Source organism: Manis javanica, chromosome 4 (assembly GCF_040802235.1).
Source record: "Manis javanica isolate MJ-LG chromosome 4, MJ_LKY, whole genome shotgun sequence".
Taxonomy (NCBI): Eukaryota; Metazoa; Chordata; class Mammalia; order Pholidota; family Manidae; genus Manis; species Manis javanica.
Genome location: NC_133159.1, coordinates 31,137,565 through 31,165,423, shown reverse-complemented (window position 1 = coordinate 31,165,423; position 27,859 = coordinate 31,137,565). Strand labels below are relative to the sequence as shown.

At 41.2% G+C, this 27,859-nt stretch overlaps 1 protein-coding gene across 2 annotated transcripts; it reads right to left on the bottom strand.

The window, feature by feature from the left end:
• Nucleotides 1–355: 355 nt before the first annotated feature.
• Nucleotides 356–27,859, bottom strand: ZNF684 (zinc finger protein 684). 2 transcript variants are annotated; one of them, XM_073233700.1, is made up of 6 exons: nucleotides 27,683–27,859; nucleotides 27,168–27,206; nucleotides 9,963–10,089; nucleotides 9,545–9,640; nucleotides 5,443–5,529; nucleotides 356–5,334 (listed from the first exon to the last, which is right to left on the bottom strand). In XM_073233700.1, the coding sequence occupies exons 1-6, from the start codon at nucleotides 27,683–27,685 to the stop codon at nucleotides 4,430–4,432; spliced, it is 1,257 nt and encodes a 418-aa protein (XP_073089801.1). In that variant the 5' UTR covers nucleotides 27,686–27,859; the 3' UTR covers nucleotides 356–4,429. The 2 variants fall into 2 exon arrangements, with proteins under 2 accessions (XP_073089801.1, XP_073089802.1); XM_073233701.1 differs by lacking the exon at nucleotides 5,443–5,529 and having other exon boundaries at nucleotides 27,683–27,841.

Here is a 27,859-nt window from a genome sequence, read left to right as displayed (position 1 = left end):
CACACATCTCTGCCAACCACTTCTCTGGCATCTCTGTCATTGCCGAGGTCCAAGTCCTCACCACCAGTCTGGAACTCAGCACCAGCTGGAGAACTGCTTTTCCTTTGGACACTCATTGATTGTCTGCTCAGTGGCTGCTCCATCCATTATTTCTATATTCTTTAGTTCTCTTTATGTTTTAGCAGCCAATCCCTTGTTAATCCAATCTCCTCTTATAAAAATTGTTACATTAAACTTTCCCTGTGTGGTTTCTGTCTGCTGCATAGACCTTGATACACATATTAAGTGAAAAATCCCTAAACAATCAAGCAAAATGCATAAGAAATTATGCAGTATATTACCTTTTTTTTGTAGATAATTATTTTTTATTGAAGGGTAGTTGACACAGTATTACATTAGTTTCAGGTGTACAACACAGTGATTCAACATTTATATACATGATAATTCTAGGTACCAGCTATCACCATACCAAGTTGTTACAATATTTTGACTATATTCCTTATGCTATACATTACATCCCGGTTACTTATTTATTTTACAATTGGAAGTGTGTACTTTTTTTTGTTGTTGTTGTTGTTTTTTTTGTGAGGGCCTCTCTCCTATTTATTGATCAAATGGTTGTTAACAACAATAAAATTCTGTATAGGGGAGTCAATGCTCAATACACAATCATTAATCCACCCCGAGCCTAATTTTCGTCAGTCTCCAATCTTCTGAAGCATAACGAACAAGTTCTTACATGGAGAACAAATTCTTACATAGTGAATAAGTTACATGGTGAACAGTACAAGGGCATTCATCACAGAAACTTTTGGTTTTGATCATGCATTATGAACTATAAACAATCAGTCCAAATATGAATATTCGTTTGATTTTTATACTTGATTTATATGTGGATACCACATTTCTCTCTTTATTATTATTATTATTTTTAATAAAATGCTGAAGTGGTAGGTAGATGCAAGATAAAGGTAGAAAACATAGTTTAGTGTTGTAAGAGAGCAAATGTAGATGATCAGTTGTGTGCCTGTAGACTATGTGTTAATCCAAGCTAGACAAGGGCAATAAAACATCCACGGATGCAGCAGATTTCTCTCAGAACGGGGGGGGAGGGGGGGGGAAGATTCTAAGCCTCACCTGTTGATCCCCAATTTCTCACCTGATGGCCCCCCTGCGACTGTGCCTGTCTTAGGTTGTTCCTCCCTTGAGGAATCTTACCCGTCTCTGGCTAACCAGTCATCTTCCGGGGCCATACAGGGAAGTATATTACCTTTTGTATGACAAAAATAAAAAATAACATATGTATACATATGTGTGTGTCTGTTTTGGCAAAAAGAACCTAAAATAAACCAGAAATGAATGAAAATTACTATCTATAGGATGGGGGATAATGGGATGTAATAAATATAGTTTTGACTGTTGAACCTTAGAGATGTTTGTTTAAAAATAAATTAGAAGAGGAATTCAAATACCAATCCAATATTTATAGATTATTTTAATGTGTTAGAAAAAATACTATTGTAGTTATGTATTTATTTTACAAAGAATTCTTTTTTATAGATAGGTGGTGAATTAGTATGAGTGAAATGATCTGGTGTCTGGGAATCACTCAAAAAATACTTTAGGACTGGGGAGGAGGATAGAAGAAATAAGATTGGTCTTGAATTGCTGACTGTTAAAGTAGGAGACAGGTACACTGATGGTAACTCATTATACAATTCTACTTTTGTGTGTGTTAAAAATTTTCCATTACCTGAAGTAAAAAATAAAAAGGAAAGAAGATATTCCATGACACTTGTTAAAGATGTCAAGGCAGATTCTATTCAGGACCATTGCAATAGGTATAGGACCACTGCAGTGGAATTTGTGGGGGAGAAAGATTGGGCTCAACTTCAAATACAGCGTGCACAATGGGAATTAATAGCCAGGGAGTTGGGTGGGGGGGTGGGGGTGTCAGTGATGGAAAATTACTAAGAGGAACTGTCAGTGGTAAAGAGTTCTAGTTAAATGGACCCAACAGGATTCTTGAAGATAGGCCAGTGTGGTCAAACATCACCTTAAGAATGGTAGAGGGTAAAGGACCTCATCAGGTATCTAGGGTTGGGAGTTCTGGTTAAACTGACTTAGTGGGGTTCTTTGTCGGGAGCCGGTCTGAACAGCCAGCCTGATGACACAGTCCAGGCAGTTGGATGGAAGGGACGGCACAGCGGCCTTCCCAGAGGAGTAACCCCGATATCCCTCCTGCTCAAAATGTCCCTCCTAATAAATTTGATTATTTAGGTTTCAATTCAAGCTTCCCCTTCAGGGAAGAGGCCATATCCAACTCTCCTTGAAAATTTCTGGTACTAGCCCCAAAGGAAGTTGGAAAAAAACACTACTGTCCTTGTGACTACCCTCCGATGATGGGAAAGTGAGACCCCATGAATATTGGACCCACGTTTATGGGGAAAAAGATATGGAAAATTTACCTGGGTCGAGGTCCCTTCCCCTGCCCCTACATGGCCTTCAAACAGCATATTCGATGATTAATGGTGACAGGTGGGTACAGAGAACAAATGATACTCTTTGGCTAGCCCGCCAAAGAACAGCCTGGCAAACTATAAAACAAATGGGAACAGGCCATTACCTAACTCCAGATCAGAAAAATCTCCATTGTAAGCCTTACTGAAAATTGGTCCAAGGCACAGTCCATAAAATTTGACCCTGCCTGCCAAAAGGTCATCGTGTCCCTTTGGAGAAAGCCTCGGTCTTTCCTAATGGAGATGAAGAATGGGAGTATAGCTATGAAAGAATGAGGGCCCTACATAAAAACAATAGTGAACTTTAGTCATCTGTAAAGAAACCAAGAGCCTGGCACCTACCTAAACTTTGCAAGATTTTTTTACTGCAATAACTAGGAACAAAGCCACGTGATTTAATCTCATTTTCCAAACTCATGTAACCATGCTATGTATCAAATAAATGATCAATGCCTGTACTTTACTTTATGTAATCAAAGAGTATATAAACAAACTGCCACTTTTCATTAAAGGCCAGGCTCAGCTTTTGCTAGTGCCTGTGTCCTCATTCATTTGGTTAGTCACCGACACCATCCGTCCTTCAGGGACTCCTGGACTCGCTGGAGCTGGACTCTGGCAGTTCTTGCTAAAACTAGACTTTACAAGTGCATAGAACAGAAGGCCTAGAAGGCTCAAGAGCCTGACTAGTTTGGTCAAGTGAAGAGTCTTTGTTGGTAGACAAGATTTAGATTAAGTTCTAGTGTGCTTGTTCAAAAAAGCAGTATAATTCATTTATGAAAATCACTCAACATCATTCTTCAAAACATGGCTATTGAAAGAAAAGCTACGCAATAGTTGTAACTGAGCTTAAACTTAATTTAGGTTCAAACTTTGTCCTCACTCAAGAAAAAGTATAGAGTTTTTTTTAACATTATCAAGGAATATTGTGGATAGCAATTAAAAGCAGCTTAAATAATGGTTGGTTTATCCTTTTGAGTATGTGGAAATTACAAAATGTCATATTCCAAAGTGAAGTTGCTAAGACACTTGCTCTTTTCAACTTGATTAATGCTGCTTATGCTGTTACATAAAAAAAAAAAAAATCCAGGCACCCCTAGGAGTTAACCCTGAATCAATTTCCTACAAGAAAACAAAGACCCAAAAGCTCACTCCCTGAATGTTGCAAAGTATCATGACACCCTAATTTATTAAAATCAAATACAAATAACCCAGTTAAATTATTACTTGAGCTATGCTTACATCTTATGTAGATATAGCAAAGAAAAAGAACAAGAATATTTGAAGTGCAAATCTTTTATTCTTACATACTTATTTACTTTTCTTCAACTGAATACTTAAGGTAATATAGAATACAACTGCTTTTCCCCCTCTTGGTATTTTTCTTTATTTCTTGTTTTGATATTTAGAAACATAGGAAAACATCTTTATGACAGTTTTATAATTAAAGAGGAGACTGAGAGTCAGTCACACTGATATACCCAATAAAAGTGCCAGCAAATGAATAAAAATATTACTGAAATTCACACTACGTATTAAATCACTTTTTCACTTGCATGTTGTTAGAACTGGAAGAAAAAATATTTACTACAGAAACCCCTTAATGGATATAATTTAATATAAACATTTTATACTCATATTTGCATAATTGTACAATGTTATAAAAATAAATCAGATGGTACTTTTTACTGATTCTTTAATTTATGCTTATGTTCCAAGCTCCAGGCTCTATTATTTATAAATCAATGTTTTCTGTGATCTTTTCTATAAAAACTTTATTATTACTTCCAGAACATGATTGGCATTATTTTTTTGAGAATCTACTCTTCCAAATCATTTAACTTGGTGGATTTCTATGAATTCTCTACTTGATAGGATTTATCTAATATTTGAGGCTTTTCATAAAGTGAATATTATATATGAATTTTCTGATGTACAGTAAGATGTGACTTCTGAGAAAAAGCTTTTCCACATTTGTTACATTCGTAGGGCTTTTCTCCTGTATGAGTTATCTGATGTCTTAAAAGATGAGACTTCTTGATGAAGGCTTTGCCACATGCAATACATACATATGGTTTCTCTCCTGTATGAATTCTTTGATGTGTAACAAGCACAGATGTGTTGCTAAAGGCTTTGTCACAAACAATACATCGATAGGGTTTCTCTCCTGTATGAAATCTACAATGTTTATAAAGGGATGAACTATACCTGAAGGTTTTCCCACATTCCTTACATTCAAATGAGTTCTCAAGTGTATGAGATTTCACATGTTGAGTAAAGGAGGAATTCCAAGTGAATGATTTCCCACACTGACTGCATTCGTAAGGTTTCTCTCCAGTGTGAAGTCTCTGGTGGACCACCAGTTGTTCTTTACGCTTAAACGCTTTCCCACAATCACTGCACACAAATGGTCTCTCTCCATTATGAATTTTCTGAAGAGTTGCAAGGTATGCCTTCCTGCTATAGGCTTTCTCAGAATCATTGCACTCAAAGGGTTTTTGTCTTGTATGATTTTTTTCATGTCTAATGAAATGAAACTTCTGTTTGAAGGCTTTCCCACAATCATTGCATTCATAAGTGTTTTCTCCAGTATAACATCTATTATAATTAAGTAAGTCTAAAATAGATTGCAAGCTCTTCCCATATGATTTCCCTTTATGTGATTTTTTTCTTGTAGGACGAAGACTTGTGCTCGTATCATAGCCTTGAAGTCTCTCCATAGTCTGAATTTTATTGAACATAAACAAAACTGAATTTAAAAAATTGTCTTTCCTTTCTTGGTGCTTCTCTGATTCATCAACAAATGGGCAGTCAGCTCCTAAAAAGGAGTATAATAAAACATTCCTAGTTAATTTTTTCCAACAGTTGTAGAAACTTAGATGATTTCAAATCTAGTCTCTCATTCTGAAACAGATCTTTTACTTGCCTTGCTCCTGAGCTTTGAGAAGAAAACTGACAAAGAGGAAATGGGAGCAGGTGAATGACAATGAGAACAGATGGCTTAACTTATGACCTGTGGAAAGACAGTAAATTAGACAAAAGATATAGTGAATAGAGTACAAACAAAGTCGAAAAGATTCAACAGAGGTGCACAGTTAGCTCATAGAAAGAAAAGAGTCCATTGTGGAGATCTGATTAATGGATAGGGTAATGTGGGGAACAAGAGACAAGGAATTTAAGGGAAAATGTCAGATGAGAAACTAGGTTTGGAGGTGATCAGAATCAGAGTCCTCACTACCTAATTCCTAGATTACCCTAGTAGGATAGTTCTATATTTTCTTCATTCACATCTTTTTTTCTTCTTAATCACCTGGTGCAATGTCAGTTCCCTTAAGGAACATTCTTGTGACTCCAGTCCACTAATCCCAACCAAACACCACTGAGACACATCTGTAGACAGGGTTCCAACTCTCTACAGCTGGGATTCATCCTTACATGTACTTGTACAAAAGCCCAGGAACACAAATGTCCAGCAGGTCATTCAAAGGTATGTCATCCTTAGCCTTGGAGCTATCATTTTTATTATGGTTGGGTTTCTATATATGACATTTGTCAAAACTGTATTTGACAAGTACTGTTTTTGCATCCTCTATAAACCTTACCTAACAAAGTAGTCCTCAGAAAGCTGTTTTGTTTCTGAAGTCACAATTTTTCATTCCCATCCTCAAAATCCTATAAATCCCAAATCCACTGCCCCATTTTTTTAAAACTTAAGGAGATAGGGTTATATTCCCCACTCCTAGTTTCCTTCCATATGGAATGTCAGTACAATAGCCTTAGCCTCTTGCCCCATGACTTATCCTTCTCTGTGGAGCTGACTGAGTAGTAGACTCAAGCCATTAGTACTAATTTCTTTACAGACTGGTTCTTAGTATGGGGGTTTGGTTTCTTCTTTCCTCTCTACTTCAACCAATGGGAAGTAGTACCCTGTGTTACCTCAACCAACAAAAACCAACTGGAAAATCCAGGGCAGTCAGCCTAGTGAAAAAAACTACACAATACAATGAATTCACTCATGGTATCTAAACATGCATTTCTCTACAAACACCTTCTGTTGCAAGGATTCTAGACTGTACGTAACTACAGTCTTTTGCTCATGTTCCTTCCCCACCATAACTTACCCTTCCTCACCCCCTCATCCTCTAATACTTGGATATTCTTTAGGATAGAGCCATTGTTCCATGAGCTCAAAATATGACTTCTCCAATCTTTGTATACTTCAAACATTAAGCTTCATTTTCTCGAACTTCTAAGGTACTGTTGCTGCTTAAACAATTAATTTTGACAATTAACTAAACAAAACTTCAATGTTATTGGGCATTGAACAAATCTTCCACACTCATCAAATTTTAAAATATTTTATAAGGCTATGCTTTGCCTTTCTGAGTACAATTTATACACCTGGAAAATGGTAATGGATTTTTTTTTGCTTTCTTTGAATTGCTCTCAGAAAACATTAAAAAGTCTTATTGAATGAAAGAGTAAAAGACATCCCCACAGTGCCTGACTTTACAACAGTGAATTAATAAAATGTTCATTAAATGCTTATTATATACTCAGCAAACGAATAAATGATACAGGACTCTCTTCAGGGCATTATGAGAAAACATGCCTCAAAAGTCACAAGGCTTAAAGAAAAAAATCTCAGAACAGTTGACTTTTGAACAACACAGGTCTACACTTATATGCACATTTTTTTCAATAAAAGTTGGAAAATTTTTTGGATATCTGTAACAATTTAAAAAACATTTTCTTTTCTCTAGCTTATTTTATTGTAAGAATATAGTACTCAATACATGTAACAGAAAATATATGTTAATTGACATTTATATTATCAGTGAGGGTTCCAGTGAACAGTAGGCTATTAATAGTTAAATTCTGGGGGAGTCAAAAGTTATATACAGACTTTCAACTGTGCAGGAGGGTTGGCACCATAATCCCCGTGTTGTTCAAGGATAACCATGTATGTCAAGTTTTTATGATAAAGCCATAACAGAGTTTGGGATAAGAGTTCAAAGAAAATAGAGATTAATCTAGGCTGGAGTCATGAAAGAACAGAAAACTGAATTTAGACTTAATAGGAAGCTGGTTTTAGTTAGGTATAGCACACCAGAATCAAAAGGATTGATTGATACAGAGAGGAAAATTTTGTGTAAAGGATGCTAAAAATGCCAATTGCCATGGAATAGGGAAAAAGACCACTCTGCATAAACAAAATGAGATCACATTAAAGAGGGCCTTAAAAGTCATTTAATCATAATATAGGTTATAAAGGAATAACTTGCATTTATTTGTCATGAGAGTGACAGGAAAAGTGAAAAATTTGGATTAATATTGTAATAACATCTAAGATAAACCAGAAAATAGAATGGAATTGGCAATATAGGAACATAAACAGCCTAGACACCATATCAGGGGTTAAAATTCATTTGGTTTATATCATTAGAAGGTGGGGTTACTGATGATTTAAAATACACTTAGTTGGTGTCTTAATTATTTGAAACTTCTTTTATGGGCTCTATGAAAAGGGAAAATTTTATCCTCAATCAGTCTTAGATAAACTAATAGTTGAAATCATAGGTAATCAGTCACAATATACTTAAGGAGAAACTCTTGAGAAAAAAACAAACAAATAAATTGCTTACCACAGTGACTCTGAGACTGCAAAGTGGCAGGTCAAGACATTAGTCTTTATTGTGATGTGAAGATTAAGGTGAAAGTTGAATACTGACATTTGTTACTATGAAAAAACAGGATAAGGCCAGATAGAGTAAAATTACATGAACAGAAAGCTTGTGAGTCAAAGATGCTAGAGATGGCACAAAATAAATAACTAGCCTTTAAAAGTTTCTGAGGGAATTACTGTGAGGAGATGTTCAGAAGATGGAAGAGAAGGCAAGAAGCAAAAGGAGAATAAGCAGTAAAAAATGTTGAGGGTGATTAGCAAGGAACCAACACAAAGTTGAAGAAGTTTCCAAAAGATGTCAATATCACCAAGTAAAGCAGAATATGCACTGGAAGGTAGATATCCCAAGTCAGCAGTGAAATTAAAGATGAGCAAAGTGGATGGGACACACTGACAGGGTATATGTTGCAAGAAACGGAGTGAGCTTTTTTAAAAGGAAAATGGTTAGAAAGAATATAATGTTACTAAAAGTTTCAATAAAAACAATTAACATACTGAACACTGACTTTCTATTAGTTATTTGAAGGGTTTTGCATGTATATATAATCTTTACATGAAACCTAACGACTACAGGCATCTCCAACTCGTAGGACATTAGCAGGGGGAGGGGGTGGACAACCACAGGTGTCTCCAAGCACAAGAAGACATAACTACTGAGCTGTCAGTCAGTGCTTGTTACCATGGATCACCCCACCTAAAATCTCTCGCAAATCACATATAAAAAGAAGCCCTCCATGAACACTCGGAGGCCTGTTAGACATTAGTTAAGGGCCTGCTCCAAAAGCATAATAAATCTGCTTGATTGCTTGCTTGCTTGATTTTGGTTTCCTATGTCCAGCTTCCCTGAGATACCGAACCTAACTCCTCCCAACATATTTGGGAATTATTATCCCTATTTTATAAATGAAGTTGTATACCACAAAATAATTAAGTTAGACAGTGATTGGTGAAGACTTCACACAATTTGACTACATCATAAAAACTAGATGTATGAAAACATCTGTGATCTTGGTGAGGAGGGAAGAAGAATGAGGATTTCAGGAATTAAGAGAACAGTGAGGTCCCAGATGAAACAGGCAGCACAAGGCACGAGAGTAGAGAGGAGAGAGACATCCCTTCACACAAGAGCTGAGCAAAGAGAAAGAGCAGCTACTGGGCAGAGTGAAGGCATCACTTGGGGAGCTGATGATGTTGTATCGAGTGGACCCAGGCACTTCCAAAGGTGTGTGTGTGGCTCTTAAGAGGTGCTTCCTGAAAAGTATTTCAAAGGTGCCTGTCCCTCAATGGTCAATGGGAATCTCAGTTCCAAAGACTCCCGCTGACCTGGTTTTCTCTCACTCACCTGGATGGCACCAACGTGGGTTCACTCCCTCCACCATCCATGGTTCTTGTCCTTGCTCCACCTTGAAGACCACTTTTGCTTCAGTAGCTGGGTCCCCTGTTCATGGGAAACAACACAGAACTAGGGACATACATCTACCTCACAATTCAGGTCTGTCTCCTTGAGTCTCAGGGCCTGGAAGGGATGACAAATTGGCTTTAGAAACAGAAGGATGACCCTTCTCCTCCATCTGGGAGGTAGAACCATAAACACACTATCTGATTTCCAAAGGGGATTAGGGATCTTTGACCACGAATATTCAGGGCCAAACTTATTAATGCTTTCAGAATGTTCACAGCTTTCACAAGTCTCAAAGGAAGGGCACTCACTACCAGCACATGCTCAGCTAGCCTGAAAAGTTACCACTCCCAGTCCTTACCCACTGAGATGAGGTTTCTAACGTTGTCCAACATCACATCCCAGTACAAGGTTCTCTGATCACAGTCAAGCAGCTGCCACTCCTCTGGGGTGAAGTCCACAGCCACATCCTGGAATGTCACTGATCCCTGCAGGAGCACACAAATCTTTAACTGAAATGTGCATAATTTGGGGAGTTGCAAGAGAATCATGGCAGTCTCTTATGGTCATATCATATTCATTGTTGAGTATTCAGAACATTATTTATACTAACAACTCTACATTTAATTCAAAAATATTCTTTGTGACAGAAACAAAAATCTTTTAATAAAATATTCAACTAGCACCAGGACAATTCAATGGGGGAAAGAATAGTTTTTTTTAACAAATGATGTTCAGACAACTGGATATCCACATGCAAAAGAGTAAGTTGGACTCACCTTCACTCCCTCCCTAACACCTCACATCTTATACAAAAATGAACTGAAAATGAATGAGAAATCTAAATATAAGTTAAAATGATAACATTTTTAGAAGGAAATATAGTAGTAAATCTATGTGACCTTGGATTAGGCAATGGTTTCTTAGATCTATGACAGAAAAAGTTTAAGTGTCAAAAGAAAAACTAGGTATGTTGTAATTCATCAAAATTTAAAAATTCTGTGCTTCACAAAACATCAAGAGAGTAAAAAGACAGTCTACAGAATGGGAGGAAATGTTTTCAAATCATGTATCTGATAAGAGATTTGTATCTAGAATATAAAAAACTATTACAACAAAACAATAAAAACACAACGCAATTTAAAAATGGACAAAGGATTTGAAGAAACATTTCTCCAAAGACTTACATGGTACATAAGCACATGAAAAGATGTTCATTATCATTCGTTATTAATAAAATGCAAATCCAAACCACAATGAGATACCACCTCATCATACCCACTAGCATTGCTAAAATCAAAGACAGACAATGACAAGTGTTGACAAGGATGTGGAGAAACTGGAACTCTTATACATTGTTGGTGGATTGTAAAATGGTGTAAACTATGGGGAACAGTTCAGTAGGTTCCCAAAATATTAAACAGAATTACCCTATACCCCATCAATTCCTCCTAGGTATATACCCAAGAGAACTGAAAACATGTCCACACAAAAATGATCACACAAACTTCATAGAAGAATTATTCATAATAGCTAAAAATGGCAACAATGGGGATATTCATCAACTGATGGATGGATAAACACAATGAGGTATACCCATATAATGCAATATAAAGAAATCTACAACATGGATGAACCTCGAAAATATTGTCTTGGATGAAAGAGGCCAGTTATAATAGATCATACATTGTATATAGTTTGATGTGTATGCAATGTTCAGAGTAGGCAAATCCATAGAAACAGAAAACAAATTAGGCTGGGAAAAGGGAGGAATGGGGAGTGACTGCTAATAGTTACGGGGTTTCTTTTGAGGATAATGAAAATACTCTAAATTAGACAATGGTGATGGTTTCACAATTCTATGAATATACTAAAAACTACTGAATTGTACATACTTTAAATAGTCAATTTGTAGTATGTGAATTATATATCAATAAAATTATTTTGAAATATTGTTTATATGTTCTTCATTCACTCAAAATATTTAGTGAGGATATATCAGATATTGTACTAGTGATACAAAAAAGAATAAAATATTATACTTTCCTCAGAGATTCTTACCAACTGTTAGACACTACTAAGTAAACATGTAAGTAAAATGTTAGCAGGGCTATATGGTTAACATGCCAGACTCATATAAACATAATAAAATAGGAGGAGATATATTTTCACATGATAAAATATAACTTATCAACCATAAAGCCAAAATCATGCTTAATTAACCTAAACTGAAATTAAAAAGACGTAGCTACATGTCAATCACAAAGAGAGAGTTAATACCATATAGAGCAGGAGTCATCAAACTACAACCCATGGGCAAGATTTCTGATTTTATAAATAAAATTTTACTGGAACATAGTTATAGCCATTCATTTACTTCAGCTACGAGAGCAGGACTGAATAGTTGCCACAAAGGCTATAGTCTTTCAAGCCTATTTTAGTTTTTAAAAAGTTTTAAAAAGTTAAGTGACTAGATACGGTTTATCCCAGGAATGCAGATAGTTCAATATTGGAAAACATATTAGAAATTCTCTAAACTGCTCTATTAAAGAAGACAAAATATATTTTATTGACCAGTATAAAATAAAGGATATAAGAAAAAAGTTCCCAATTTATGAAAACAATCTTCATCAGTTAAAAATTCTTAACTTGGGAGGAGGAGCTGAGATGGCAGTGTGAGTAGGGCAGCAGAAACCTCCTCCCAAAACCATATATATTTTTATACAACAAATACAACTATTTCTAAAAGAGCAAACAGTGGATATAGTACAACAGCCAGGCTACATCCACATCTGCGAGAACTCAGCATCTCATGAAGGGGGTAAGATACAAGCTGCAACCCGGCGGGACCCAAGCGCTCCCTCCACCCCAGCTCCCTGGTGGGAGGAAAGCAGTCGGAGCGGGGAGGGAGTAAAAGCCCAGGACTGCTAAACAACCAGCTCTAGTAATCCACACCAGGAGCACAGACACACAGTGCATGGTGCGCTGGATATTAGAGAAATGGAAAAGCAAAATCGGCAAGCGGAACCCAAAACCAGCTCCCCTGGGACAAAAGAACAGCAAGTGCTTTTTTGAAAGTCGTAAAGGGACAGGGACCTCACAGCTGGATGGAATCGTCCCGGCACACTCAGCCCAGTAGCTGGGAATCCCGGGGAACTTCAGATGCCCTAATCCCGTGGGCAGCAGCACAACTCTGAAGCCCCGCACGGCGATAAGCAGCCTGCCAGTCGTTCCCCCAGCTGGCACAGCCCCTGACACAGCGGCCCAGTTGCCTGAGAGCAGCTGCCCACGCATGAGCTGTCAGCGGAGTGGCCCAGGAGTGGCTGCAGGAGCCCGCAGCAGCGGCTGTGGCAGAGCAGCCTGGTAGCAGCCGCGCAAGCCAGCGGTGGCAGCTGAGCGGCCGTGCGAGCCCACAGCAGTGGAGGAGACACCTGGGAGCTGCACCCCCAGCAGCCGCCCAGAATCTCCTCTCAGTGCACAGCCACCTGGGCCAGACCCAAAGGCCGCTGCCAGCGCACAACCACCGGGCACAGGCAGAAGAAACCGGGGCAAGGCGTGAAGGGGTGTCGCTCTCGCAGAAGACCGCACCCAGTGCGCCTGCCACTCCCCACAGGGCTCTGGGCTACCCTGACGGTGACGCCACCTATGGAAGCTTAGGGGATTAATCTGGAGCCTGCTCCAGGAGTGTGGATAACTGACACAGGCAGCAGAGAAGGGCAAGAGGACCAGCAAACAGGAAAATATGTTCTCGCAGCTGACACATGCACTACCTGCCTACAGCTAACTCTATTGCCATGAAAAGGCAGAAGAATTTGGTCCAGTCCAGAATTACCCAGACAATCCCTGAGACAGAGCCTGGGGAAATAGATTAAACCAATCTTCCCAAAAAGAATTCAAAATAAAGGTCATAACCATGCTGATGAACCTGCAGAGAAATATGCAAGAGCTAAAGGAGCAAGTAGAGAGGGAGAATACAGAAATAAAACAATCTCTGGAAGGACTTAAGAGCAGACTGAATGAGGTGCAAGAGGCCATTAATGGAATAGAAATCAGAGAAGAGGAATACAGAGAAGCTGAGGCAGAGAGAGATAAAAGGATCTCCAGGAATGAAAGAATATTAAGACAACAGTGTGACCAATTCAAAACAACAATATTTGCATTATAGGAGTACCAGAAGAAGAAGAGAAAGAAAAAGGGATAGAAAGTATCTCTGAAGAAATAATTGCTGAAAACTTCCCCAAATTGGGGGAGGAAATAGTCTCTCAGACTTTGGAGGCCCACAGACTCCGAACACAAGGGACCCAAGGAAGACAACACCAAGACATATAATAATTAAAATGGCAAAGATCAAAGACAAGGACAGAGTATTAAAGGCAGCCAGAGAAAAAAGGTCACCTACAAAGGAAAACCCATCAGGTTATCATCAGACTTCTCAACAGAAACCTTACAGGCCAGATGAGAATGGCATGATATATTTAACGCAATGAAACAGAAGGGCCTTGAACCAAGGATACTGTATCCAGCATGATTATCATTTAAATACAAAAGAGGGATTAAACAATTCCCAGACAAGCAAAATTTGAGGGAATTTGGCTCCCACAAACCACCTCTACAGGGTATTTTAGAGGGACTGCTCTAGATGGGAGCACTCCTAAGGCTAAACACATGTCACCAGAGAAAATACAATCACAGCAAAAAAAGCAGACCAACCAAAGACTAACTAAAGGCAACAAATAAAATCAACTACCCATAAAAGCAGTCAAAGGAAACACAAAAGAGCACAGAATAAAACACCTAAAATATAAAGAATGGAGGAGGAGAAATAAGAATGGAGAGAAATAAAGAATCATCAGACAGTGTTTATAATAGCTCAATAACTGAGTTAGGTTAGACAGTAAGATAGTAAAGGAGGTAACCTTGAACCTTTGGTAAACACAAATCTAAAGCCTGCAATGGCAGTAAGTACATATCCTTCAATAATCACCCTAAATGTAAATGAACTGAATGCACCAATCAAAAGACACAGAGTAATAGAATGGATAAAAAACCAAGACCCATCTATATGCTGCTTACAACAGACTCACCTCAAACCCAAAGACATGCACAGACTAAAAGTTTCAGGCAAGCAACAGGGAGAAAAAAGCAGGTGTTGCAGTACTTGTATCAGACAAAATAGACTTCAAAACAAAGAAAGTAACAAGAGATAAAGAAGGACATTACATAATGATAAAGGGCTCAGTCCAACAAGAGGATATAACCATTATAAATGTACCCAATACAGGAGCACCAACACATGTGAAACAAATACTAACAGAATTAAAGGAGGAAATAGAATGTAATGCATTCATTTTAGGAGACTTCAACACACCACTCACTCCAAAGGATAGATCCACCAGACAGAAAATAAGTAAGGACACAGAGGCACTGAACAACACACTAGAACAGATGGACCTAATAGACATCTATAGAACTCTACATCCAAAAGCAACAGGATACACATTCTTCTCAAGTGCACATGGAACACTTTCCAAAATAGACCACATACTAGGCCACAAAAAGAGCCTCAGTAAATTCAAAAAGATTGAAATTCTACCAACCAACTTTTCAGACCACAAAAGTATAAAATTAGAAATAAATTGTACAAAGAAAGAAAGCAAAAAGGCTCACAAACACATGGAGACTTAACAACATGCTCCTAAATAATCAATGGATCAATGACCAAATTAAAATAGAGATCAAGCAATATATGGAAACAAATGACAACAACAACACAAAGCCCCAACTTCTCTGGGATGCAGCGAAGGCAGTCTTAAGAGCAAAGTATATAGTAATCCAGGCCTATTTAAAGAAGGAAGAACAATCCCAAATGAATAGTCTAAAGTCGCAATTATCGAAATTGGAAAAAGAAGAACAAATGAGGCCTAAAGTCAGGAGAAGGAGGGACATAATAAAGATCAGAGAAGAAATAAATAAAATTGAGAAGAATAAAACAACAGAAAAAATAAATGAAACCAAGAGCTGATTCTTTGAGAAAATAAACAAAATAGATATGCTTCTAGCCAGACTTATTAAGAGAAAAAGAGAATTAACACACATCAACAGAATCAGAAACGAGAAAGGAAAAATCACGACGTATCCCACAGAACTACAAAGAATTATTAGAGAATACTATGAAAACCTATCAAGATGGAAAACCTAGAAGAAATGGACAACTTCCTAGAAAAATACAACCTTCCAACACTGACCAAGGAAGAAACACAAAATCTAAACAGACCAATTACCAGCAAAGAAATTGAAGCGGTAATCAAAAAACTACCCAAGAGCAAAATCCCTGGGCCAGATAGATTTACCTTGGAATTTTATCAGACATACAGAGAAGACATAACACCCATTCTCTTTAAAGTTTTCCAAAAAATAGAAGAGGAGGGAATACTCCCAAACTCATTCTATGGAGCCAACATCACCCTAATACCAAAACCAGGCAAAGACCCCACCAAAGAAGAAAATTACAGACCAATATCCCTGATGAATATAGATGCAAAAAATACTCAACAGAATATTAGCAAACCGTATTCAAAAATACATCAAGAGGATCACACCATGATCAAGGGGGATTCATCCTAGGGATGCAAGGATGGTACAACATTCAAAAATCCATCAACATCATCCACCACATCAACAAAAAGGACAGACACCACATGATCATTTCCATAGATGCTGAAAAAGCATTCAACAAAAATCAACATCCATTCATGAGAAAAACTCTCAACAAATTGGGTATAGAGGGCAAGTACCTCAACATAATAAAGGCCATATATGACAAACCCACAGCCAACATCATACTGAACAGCAAGAAGCTGAAAGCTTTTTCTCTAAGACTGGGAACAAGACAGGGAGGCCCACTCTCTGCACTTTTATTCAACATAGTACTAGAGGTCCTAGACACGGCAATCAGGCAAAAGAGAGAAATACAAGGCATCCAGATTGGTGAAGAAAAAGTCAAACTGTCACTATTTGCAGATGACATGATATTGTATATAAAAAACCTTAAAGACTTCATTCCAAAACTACTAGAACTAATATCTGAATTCAGCAAAGTTGCAGGATACAAACTTAATACACAGAAATCTGTTGCTTTCCTATACACTAATGATGAACTAACAGAAAGAGATATCAGGAAAACAATTCCATTCACAATTGCATCAAAAAGAATAAAATACGTAGGAATAAACCTAACCAAGGAAGTGAAAGACCTATATCCTGAAAACTACAAGACACTCTTAAGAGAAATCAAAGAGGACACTAACAAATAGAAACTCATTCCATGCTCTTGGCTAGGAAGAATTAATATTGTCAAAATGGCCATCCTGCCTAAAGCAATCTACAGATTCAATACAATGGCTATCAAAATACCAACAACATTCTTCAACGAACAAGAACAAACAGTTTTAAAATTCATATGGAAGCACAAAAGACTCCGAATAGCCACAGCAATCCTGAGAAGGAAGAATAAAGCAGGGGGCATCTCGCTTCCCAACTTCAAGCTCTACTACAAAGCTTCAGTAATCAAGACAATTTGGTAGTGGCACAAGAACAGAGTCACAGACCAGTGGAACAGAGAGTTCAGATATTAACCCAAACATATACAGTCAATTAATATATGATAAAGGAGCCATGGACATACAATGGGGAAATGACGGCCTCTTCAACAGCTGGTGTTGGCAAAACTGGACAGGTACATGTAAGAGAATGAAACTGGATCATTGTCTAACCCCATACACAAAAGTAAATTCGAAATGGATCAAAGAACTGAATATAAGTCATGAAACCATAAAACTCTTAGAAAAAAACATAGGCAAAAATCTCTTGGACAAAAACATGAGCGACTTCTTCATGAACATATCTCCCTGGGCAAGGGAAACAAAAGCAAAAATGAACAAGTGGGACTATATCAAGCTGAAAAGCTTCTGTACAGCAAAGGACACCACCAATAGAACAAAAATGGCTTCCTACAGTATGGGAGAACATATTCATAAATGATAGATACGATAAAAGCTTCACATCCAAAATATATATAGAGCTCACACACCTCAATGATCAAAAAGCAAATAATCCAATTAAAAAATGGGCACAGGAGTAGAACAGACAGTTCTCCAAACAAGAAATTCAGATGGCCAACAGACACATGAAGAAATGCTCCACATCGCTAGTCATCAGAGAAACGCAAATTAAAACCACAATGAGATATCACCTCACACCAGTCAGGATGGACAACATAGAAAAGACTAGAACAACAAATGCTGGTGAGGATGTGCAGAAAGGGGAACCCTCCTACACTGCTGGTGGGAATGTAAACTAGTTCAACCATTGTGGAAAGCAATATGGAGGTTCCTCAAAAAACTAAAAATAGAAATACCATTTGACCTGGGAATTCCACTCCTAGGAATTTACCCAAAGAAAACAACTTCTCAGATTCAAAAAGACATATGCAACCCTATGTTTATCTCAGCAGTATTTACAATAGCCAAGATATGGAAGCAGCCTAAGTGTCCAACAAGAAGATGTGGTACATATACACAGTGGAATACTATTCAGCCATAAGAAACAAATCCTACCATTTGCAACAACATGGATGTAGCTAGAGGGTATTATGCCCAGTGAAATAAGCCAGACAGAGAGAGACAAGTACCAAATGATTTCACTCATATGTGGAATATAAAAACAAAGAAAAAACTGAAGGAACAAAACAGCAGCAGAATCACAGAAAGAATAGACTAACAGTTACCAAAGGGAAAGGGACTGGGGAGGATGGGTGGGAAGGGAGGGATAAATGGGTGGGGGGGAAAAAGAAAGGGGGCATTATGATTAGCATGTATAATGTGGGGGGGGGCACAGCAAGGGCTGTGAAACACAGAGAAGATAAGTAGTGATTCTACAGCATCTTACTATGCTGATGGAGGACAGTGACTCTAATGGGGTTGGTGGGGGAGGGGATAATGGGGGGAGTCTAGTAAACATAATGTTCGTCATGTAATTGTAGATTAATGATACCAAATATACATATATATATATATATATATATATATATATATATATATATATATGACTGATTAAAAAAAATACTTAACTTGATCAAAAACAAAAACAAAGCAAAATAAAAATCAACCGTCTACCAGAATACAAGAAGAAGCAGTGAAACACTGGAAGCTTTCCCATTAAAATTGGAACCAGGAAGATTTTGGTTGGAGGATATATTCAAAATTATAGTTACTAGAATCCTGTCCATTGCAGTTAAGGTAAGAAAAAAAAATGGCAACATACATATTGGGCAGTATGGGGCAAAACTCCATTTAAAGAGTATATGATTGTCTATCTAGAAAATCTAAGAAATCAACTAAAAAACCCTTGGACTTTAAGAAGAGTTCTGTAAGCTGGTATAAAGTCAAATAGATAAATCCATATTTTCCTATACCATACTTTCCTATATACCAGAATGGACAATTAGAAAGTACAATTTAAAAAGATCCATCCCATTCTCAATAGCAACTTAAACCATATGTAAGGATAAACACTACAAATGTACAAAAATTACAATAATAGGCCTATACAACTATAATGAAGGACCTGTTAGAAAAACTGAATACGTGGAAGCCTCATTGGAAAGTTAGAACTGGAATTCTCTCCAAAATTAATATAAAAGTGTAGTGTAATCAAAATAAAAACACCTAACACACTCCTTTATGGACCCTAACAAAGTAATTTTAAAATTCACCTGGAAGAGAAATGCTCAAGAACACCTGGGGATTCTGGAAAATGTACAGGGTTTACTTATGGATCCAGATTAACTTTAAAAAAGCTCCGTACCTGGACTTATGAATTGCTGCTTAGCACTATGTTCTCTTTACTCTAGGGAACACTGTAAGAAAGTCATAAGAAATCTGATTTTATATTTATCACAGGATTGTTACTATGAATATTATTTTTAACATTATCTCTATGAAAATCCATTATATTATCTTCAGAGAATTTTGTCAGGAAAACTTTACTCATCTGGGGAATTGTTTTGCTTTCTCTCACAGACAGTATCAATACTTTAACTGGCTTGCTATCCAATTTCTATAACTGCCAGAAAGTGTGTACACATATGCAGCTCAAATTTGAAGGGCCCCCACCAGTAAGATGGCAAACTTCCGGCTTCTCTTGGGGTGGGGGGGGTCCTCGGTTCCCACCGGCGCCACCTGAAGCCCAATCACCTCTCGCCCCCCCTCCCAATCCCAGCACCTAGCCAACAGCCAACAGCCCCGTAGAAGTGACACCTCAATCAATTCATGCCCCTTCCTATATAACCCAGCACCTTTCCCTAATAAAGAGGAATTCTCCAGTGAATTGCTGCTGTATATTGCTCCTTTCCTTTCATTGGTGCCGAAACCCGGGAGACGGGACACCCCAACTGGGCCCCATCTTCCCCCCGACACCAGCAGCAGCTTGCCCTCGTCCTCTTTTTCCTGTGCTGGCTCATCACACTCACCACTCCTCTCTGGCCTTTAGGTAAGTTTTCCCCCCGGAGTGGACCACTCTTCTCCGAGCTATCACAGTGCCATTGACCGTGATCGTCCGGCAAGGCCCTGACGCTTGGGGATGAGGAGGGAACTCTCCCCGCCTCAGGCCCCTCCTCCAACAGCCATAAATCCCTGCCTCAGGCCTTCACGGCTGCGGTGGACCCTCAGGCCCCTCCTCCAACAGTCATAAAAGCACTCACTGTACCTTCCATCAGTGCCGAAACTTTTTAAGCAAAATTTCCCCGGGATGGGCCACTCTTCCCCAAGCTATCACAGTGCCATTGACCGTGATCATCTGGCAAGACCCTGATGCTCGGGGACGAGGAGGAAACTCTCCCCGGCCTCAGGCCTTCACAGCTGCGGCGGACCCTCAGGCTCCTCCTCCAACAGCCATAAATCCCCGCCTCAGGCCTTCAAGGCTACGGGCAGGCCCTCAGGCCCCTCCTCCAACAGCCATAAACAAGGTGACTCCTTTGCAGATGAGAACGCTCCCTTTTTCCCCCCTCCTCCTTCTGTTCCATCCGCTGAAATCTGTTCTGTCTGCCGAAAATTCCTAGCGCTAGGTACCTCGTGACTCCGGCACTCTGCCTTCTTAGGGAAGTCTGGGTGACGACCCACACTTCCTAAGAAATTCCGACTCGTATATGAGTTTCCGCAGACCACCAAGGATCATCAGGGATGCCCTTTGTCTCCTTGCCGTCTGCTTCCAATCCGAGGATCTCCGTTCGTCTTCCCCTGTTTGTCTCCTTCTCTGTCCTTTAGCCATGGGAGCCTCCTCATCCCTCCCTGAAAGTTCACCTCTTGAATGCCTGCTTAAGCATCTGGCTACCCTCTCCCTGATGCCTGATATAAAACCAAAACTTCTCTGTAAATACTGCTCCCAAGATTGGCCGACATACCCCCTAGACAATAACAACCAATGGCCCGCAGGGGGAACTCTTGATCCTAACATCACTCGCAATCTCTTTAACTACCGCCAGTGCCTGAAAAAATGGAAGGAGATTCCCTATATCGAAGCTTTCCGCCTCCTCCTCCCCCCGCCCCCTCCCAAGTTCTCCTAGCCTGCAAGCCACTGCCCCTGCAGAAGCCTCCCGTTCACTCCCTTCCCCTTCTTCTCCTACAACAGCCCTTCTCCCTTCCTCCCCCACCATCTCCTCCCCCATCTCACCTCTTCTGCCTTCGTCCCCCACAGATTAAGCCTGAGCCTTTCAGCCCCCCTTTAACTAGGTCCCGGGGGCCTCCTCCGTCTTTGCCCTCATCACCTGTTTCTCCCCTGTTAGGGACCGCCTTTGTCTTTTCACATGTTTGTAGGGAGAATGGGAAAGCACCTTCCCCCATGTCTCCAGCATGGGAAAGCACAAGCTAGAGAACAACCGGTGTAGTCCTTAGAAGTTATCTGTCCACAAAAACATATCTTGTCCTTGAAGATGAGCCAAGACTCCTCACTCTGAAAATAGGGAGAGACCTTGAAGATGTGTAGAAACACCGCCCCTGCTTCTAGCTATGCCCTTCCCCCACTTGCCGATGTGGCAGGAATGGAGAACAAAGAACATTCTGTTTATGCATTCCATAAGCAATTGACTGGAGCCCTGCTGTAGCTCAGTTAGAAGAGCATGGGACTCTTAACCTCAGAGTCATGAGTTCAAGCCCAACTAGAGCAGCAGAGGGAAGCAGCTGGGCTGCTGGCTGGCGACACGTGGGTCCGATTCTATCTTTCTTTATTTTCTTTGCCCCCCTTCCACACTTCAGGACCTGCTTGACTAGGCACGGCTAGACCGCGTCACTCCCCCACAGACTGAGCCAGAACCCTTCAGTCCCCCTCAGACTCGGTTCTGAGGGCCTCCCAAAATTATCGCCCCACTCTGGGAGGTAGCAGGATCCGAAGGCAGCGTGCGTGTTCATGTCCCTTTCTCCTTAGGAGATTTAGCCCAACTAGAGAAACGCCTAGGTTCCTTTTCCACTGATTCCACGACATACATCAGGGAGTTTCAGTGGACCCTCCAGTCTTACAGCCTCACACATCATGACATTTTCATGCTCCTGGCCAATACTCTCCTCCCTGAAGAGCGTAGATGAGTTTGGGACTTGGCCCAAACGCACGCTACGGAAACCCACAGGACTGACCCCACCTATTCCCTGGTCCCACTGCTGTCCCCGAACAAGACCCACACTGGGATTATAACACCGCCATGGGTCTCCGCTCTCAAGATATTTTTGCCTCCTGCTTAATAGCAGGTCTGAAAAAGGCAGCTCATAAAGTAGTCAATTTTCAAAAGCTCCAAGACATAAGTCAAAAGAGAGACGAAATCCCCTCTGAGTTCTTAGACAGACTCACTCAAGCCCTATTACAGTATACCAGCCTGGACCCAGAAACACCTGAAGGAAGACATGTCCTTATGAAATACTTCCTAGCTCAAGGCTACCCCGACATTAAAGTTAAACTCAAAAAGTTAGAACAGGGCCCCGCTACCCCACAGACTGAGATCCTAACAGTGGCCTTTAAAGTCTTCCATAACCGGGAGGAGGAGAAAGAATGCCGTAAACAAAAGGCTGATCAGGCCAATTTCCAGATGTTGGCCCAGCTGATAAAACCACAACCTGGGCGCCCATCTACAAACAAGCCCCCCACAGGAGCTTGTTTCAAGTGCGGAAAAGAGGGACATTGGTCAAGGGCGTGCCCCTCCCCCAGATCTCCTACCACCCCATGCCCCAGATGCCACAAAAAGGGCCACTGGGGGTCTGATTGCCCAACCACCCGAAGGGGAGGCTGGACGAACAACCCCCATCCTAAGCCTGCCGTAGTGGGGCTGGCAGAAGAAGATTGACGGGGCCTGGGGGCTTCTCACCAGACCATTTCCATCACCAAACAGGAGCCCAGGGTTACTTTAACAGTAGACGGTCGCCCCATCTCCTTCCTCCTAGATACAGGAGCCACCTTCTCAGTCTTGCGAGAATACCGGGGCCCTACCACGCCAGCCATTACTCCTATAGTCAGGGTAGGAGGTAAACAGATTTTCCCATTAACCCCCCCCGCCCTTTTATGCACAATCCTAGACAATCCCATACCTTTCTCCCACTCCTTCCTGGTTATGCCCCAGTGTCCCATCCCTTTACTAGGACAGGACATCCTTTCCCTCCTCCACGTTTCCATAACTATATCCACTCCCACAGCCCCCAGTACTCCCTTTCTGATGGCCCTCATAGCCGACGACCTCCCCTCTACCCAATGAAAGGTCCGGTTCCGCCCTCATACACCCTGTAGATCCCAAAGTTTGGGACATTACAAGCCCCTCCGTGGCCCTATGTCCCCCTGCCTCTATCAAATTAAGAGACCCCTCTCAGTATATCTGTCAGGCCCAATAACCCCTAACCACTTCAGCCCTCATAGGCCTCCAACCCATCGTTCAAGATCTCTTAAACAAAAATTACCTCAGACCCACTCACTCCCCGTTTAATACCCCCATATTAGCTGTTAAAAAAACCAACGGATCTTTCCACCTCGTCCAAGACCTTCGCCTCATCAACATGGCCGTTGTCCCTATCCATCCCTTAGTTCCAAATCCATACAGCCTTTTATCGCAGATCCCTGCCTCAGCATCCCACTTCTCAGTCCTAGATCTCAAGGACCCATTTTTCTATCCCTCTAGACCCCTGCTCCCAAGATTTTTTCATCTTCACCTGGACAGACCCATACACAAGACATTCTGAACAACTCACTTGGACAGTTTTGCCACAAAGCTTCCGAAATAGTCCCCATATTTTTAGACAGGTCCTAGCTCAGGACCTCAAACAGTTTCATCATGATCACTCTGAGTCCACCTTATTACAATACATGGACAATCTTCTACTCTGCAGTCCCTCGTGGGAACAGTTTCAACTTGACACTGCCTCCCTACTTAACCTTCTAGCTTCCAGAGGTTACCGGGTATCCCCTGTCAAAGCTCAAATCTCTTCCCCTCCTGTCACTTACCTCAGATTCCTTCTATCTCAACAAAGAAAGTCCATTACCTTAGACAGAAAACGACTCCTCTCTGACTTGCCCGTTCCCAAAACCAAGACAGAAATCCTTTCCTTTCTAGGCCTGGCTGGGTATTTTAGAGCATGGATCCCTAACTTCTCCCTGTTGGCAAGACCCCTATACGACCTCAGCAAGGGCCCCCCTAAAGAACCATTATCCTCCTCACCCCGACACTCCTTCATTAAGCTCCGTCAAGCCCTTGTAGAAGCCCCAGCTCTCCATCTCCCTGATTTGTCGAAGCTCTTCTCATTATACATTCATGAGAGGTCCAGTCAAGCTCTAAGAGTCCTAAGCCAATATTATGGCCCATCCTTTGCCCCAGTAGCTTATCTCTCCAAGCAATTAGACCCCACAGTTCGGGGATGGGCCCCCTGCCTATGAGCATTAGCCACTAGACAGCTCTTGCAGAAAGAAGCTCATAAACTGACATTCAGGGCGCCCCTTACCATTCTGTCCCCACATCACCTAAAAGATCTCTTAACCTACAAAAGTTTACAGACTCTCCCTCCCTCCAGACTCCTGACCTTACTGTCCTCTTTCCTCCAAAATCCCGTTCACCCCCTTTGCCATCCATACCCAAATCATGACTTCTTCCTCCTTTACTGCTCTCTCGCTTTTTTTTCCTCATTCCTATTGTCTTCCCCACCACCCCAGCCTCCTTTGTATGGCGATTCAGACAGACTTACACACAGCATCAAACAAAAGTTACTGCCCTCATTGCCACACCAGACTGCCCTCTGAAAAGCTGCTCTGAGCCTTTATACCTCCACTTTCCTCCCTCCACCGAAGTGTTCACTAGCAGCTACCCTTATTCTCCCTACCTCTGCTTCCTCTATGACCAAAAACAAGCCTATTGCAGGCGATAGCCAGACACCTACAGATGTCCCTACTGGTCTTGTGCCATTCACTACATGGGTAACTTCCAGTACCCACAGTATTACTCCTCCAACCATTTCATGAAATATCCCAATGGCTCATTCTCCTTATCAATCCCAGATCCCTGAGATTCTCGATGGGCCGCCAGAGTCACAGCCTCAGTTTACTACGGGGGGTCCTCGACCCCCCACGGTACCCTTCATATCTCTCAAAAGTATGTTCCCTCTCATTCCCAGATCTCTCAAGTTGCATCAGATATCATTCCGAAAAAGTCATTATCCAAACTTTTGACGGCGCCTCTTCATCTTCTTATCCCCGCCCCTCTTCCCATTTCTCCTACTCTTCATTACAGCTCATTCAAGACACCACCATCTTTCTCAACCACACCCTTAACACCGCCAATTGTTTCTTGTGTGCATCACTACAGCGCCCACTGCTGGCCGCCATGCCCCTTAATATTTCCAACTACTCCTTCCATGCAGAAAGACAACCCCTCTGCCCCCTGGCAGACATACCCCTAAGGGAACCAGAATACGCAGATAATCTCACCATCCACCACTGTGTAGGCCCAACTCCACCCCCCTCTAGTGCACTTCACTGCCTCTCTATCTACACCCCTACCTCCGGCTCTAAGACTTTTACGCAACTGGGACACTTCTTTTGGTGTAATGGCAGTCTTTTCAACTCACTGCCTCTCAACTCCGATACACCCTGCATTCTCATCACCCTAATCCCACAGCTTACACTTTACAGCATGGCAGAATTTCTTGAGCTCCAACCTCCCTTGCCCTCGCGCACAAAAAGAGCTGCTTTCCTTCCCATCATGGTCGGTATCTCTTTGATCACCTCAGCCATTGGGGCAGGGTTTTTGGGAGAAACCTTGGGTCACTCTCTATGGGCAGTTAGAGATCTCAACGCCAAACTTGAGGGAGCCCTGACATCCACTGCCAATTCCCTAGCCTCTCTCCAAAGACAGGTCACTTCACTAGCTAAGGTCACCCTTCAAAACCGGCAGGCCCTAGATCTGCTTACAGCCGAGAAGGGCGGCACCTGCGTCTTCCTCTGAGAAGAGTGCTGCTATTACATCAATGAATCTGGCATTGTAGAAACTGACATTACCAAACTCACCGACCTTGCCTCCAGCCTCCACTCTGCTTCCAATTCCAACCCATTCTCTTCAATACTAACAAACCCCCTCCTCACCTAGCTCTGGCCTATTGCAGGCCCCATAATAATCATTCTTCTCGCCTGTCTCTTCTTAGCCTGTATAATAAAGTTCATCAAATTCCAAGTCGGAAAAATCTCTAATCAAGCTTTCAACCAGCTTTTACTCAGGAACTACCAGCTTCTGGCCACAGAAGATCCCTCACCCTCACGTGACCTCACCACACGCTGAGATGGACCCCTCTCTCCACTGGAAACTGTTCCTGGAAACAATGGCCACAGACGCCTGGCTCCTGACACCCATATCCTCTTGGCACCATTGGAATCAACAGGTCCTTGACCTATGGTTACAGGGAACCTTCATTGATTTCCAAACCTGAAGAAGTCCACATCTACTCATCCTTACTGTGGGGAGTCTTATCAACACTTTCCTCCCAATCCTCAAGCCCTCACTCCCTTCTCCGCCCCAGTTCAGCAGGAAGCAGCCAGAGAGAAAGCAACGTCCACAACCCCACAGAGGAGAAAGGGGGGAATGAAGGGCCCCCACCAGTAAGATGGCAAACTTCCAGCTTCTCTTCGGGGTCCTCGGTTCCCGCCGGCGCCACCTGAAGCCCAATCACCTCTCGCTCCCCCTCCCAATCCCAGCACCTAGCCAACAGCCACCAGCCCCGTAGAAGTGACACCTCAATCAATTCATGCCCCTTCCTATATAACCCAGCACCTTTCCCTAATAAAGCGGAATTCTCCAGTGAATTGCTGCTGTGTGTCACTCCTTTCCTTTCAAAACTTATTCCAACTATGTGCAGACTCTATGACCTAGATACTAACTTAACAATTTTCAAAATTTCTTTTTGGGCTGGATTTATTCAATCTGCATTTTCCCCGACAGTACATTTTCTTTTTATATGGGTTTTTGAGATTTCAATGATTGAATAAGTGGATGCCTTACCTGGAAGCTGATCATTTTCTGCAGTTCTTGCACAGAGATCTATGAAATTAGAATTAGAGAAAATAATGGAAATATATGAAAAGCCAGGACTACAATGTAGAACCCAGCTCTATCAGAACAGAAGCACCCACAGTGCAGCTTCATAAAATGCCACCTAGTGTGCAAATGCTGTTTCTAGCAAGCCACAAAGACCATATTTTATAAGCATCCATCTCTACTTGTGGTTCTATTATGAATATATGATACTTAAATATGTTTGCTACACATTTCTAGTGATCTAACAGCGAGTTGTTAACCTTTAAACCAGTGACTTTTTTTTCTCTCCCAGAAATTTTTCCTAAGAAAATAATGAATGAGTTAAAATACTAACTAGGCTGCGACCTCTCTTTGGGGGCAGCCATTTTCTCTTTCAGATGATAAAATTTCTTGGCATGGGCCCATGTCTCCTGAGTCGTCCTGAGGAATCTGAGCTGCTCTGGGAACCCTCACTGACCAATCCTCCTCCACCAGCTCACCATCCATTTCCCCGGTCGCTCGTCTTCTCGCCCAATAGCAGCGTTCAATTTGTTACTCCTCCAGGGCTATTAAGGCCTTCTCACGAAGAATAACGAAACCTGCTAGATGACATCACGAGTCATCTCAGGATGCCCGCCCTTCCCCAACTCTACAGCAATGGCCTCGCTAACCCCATA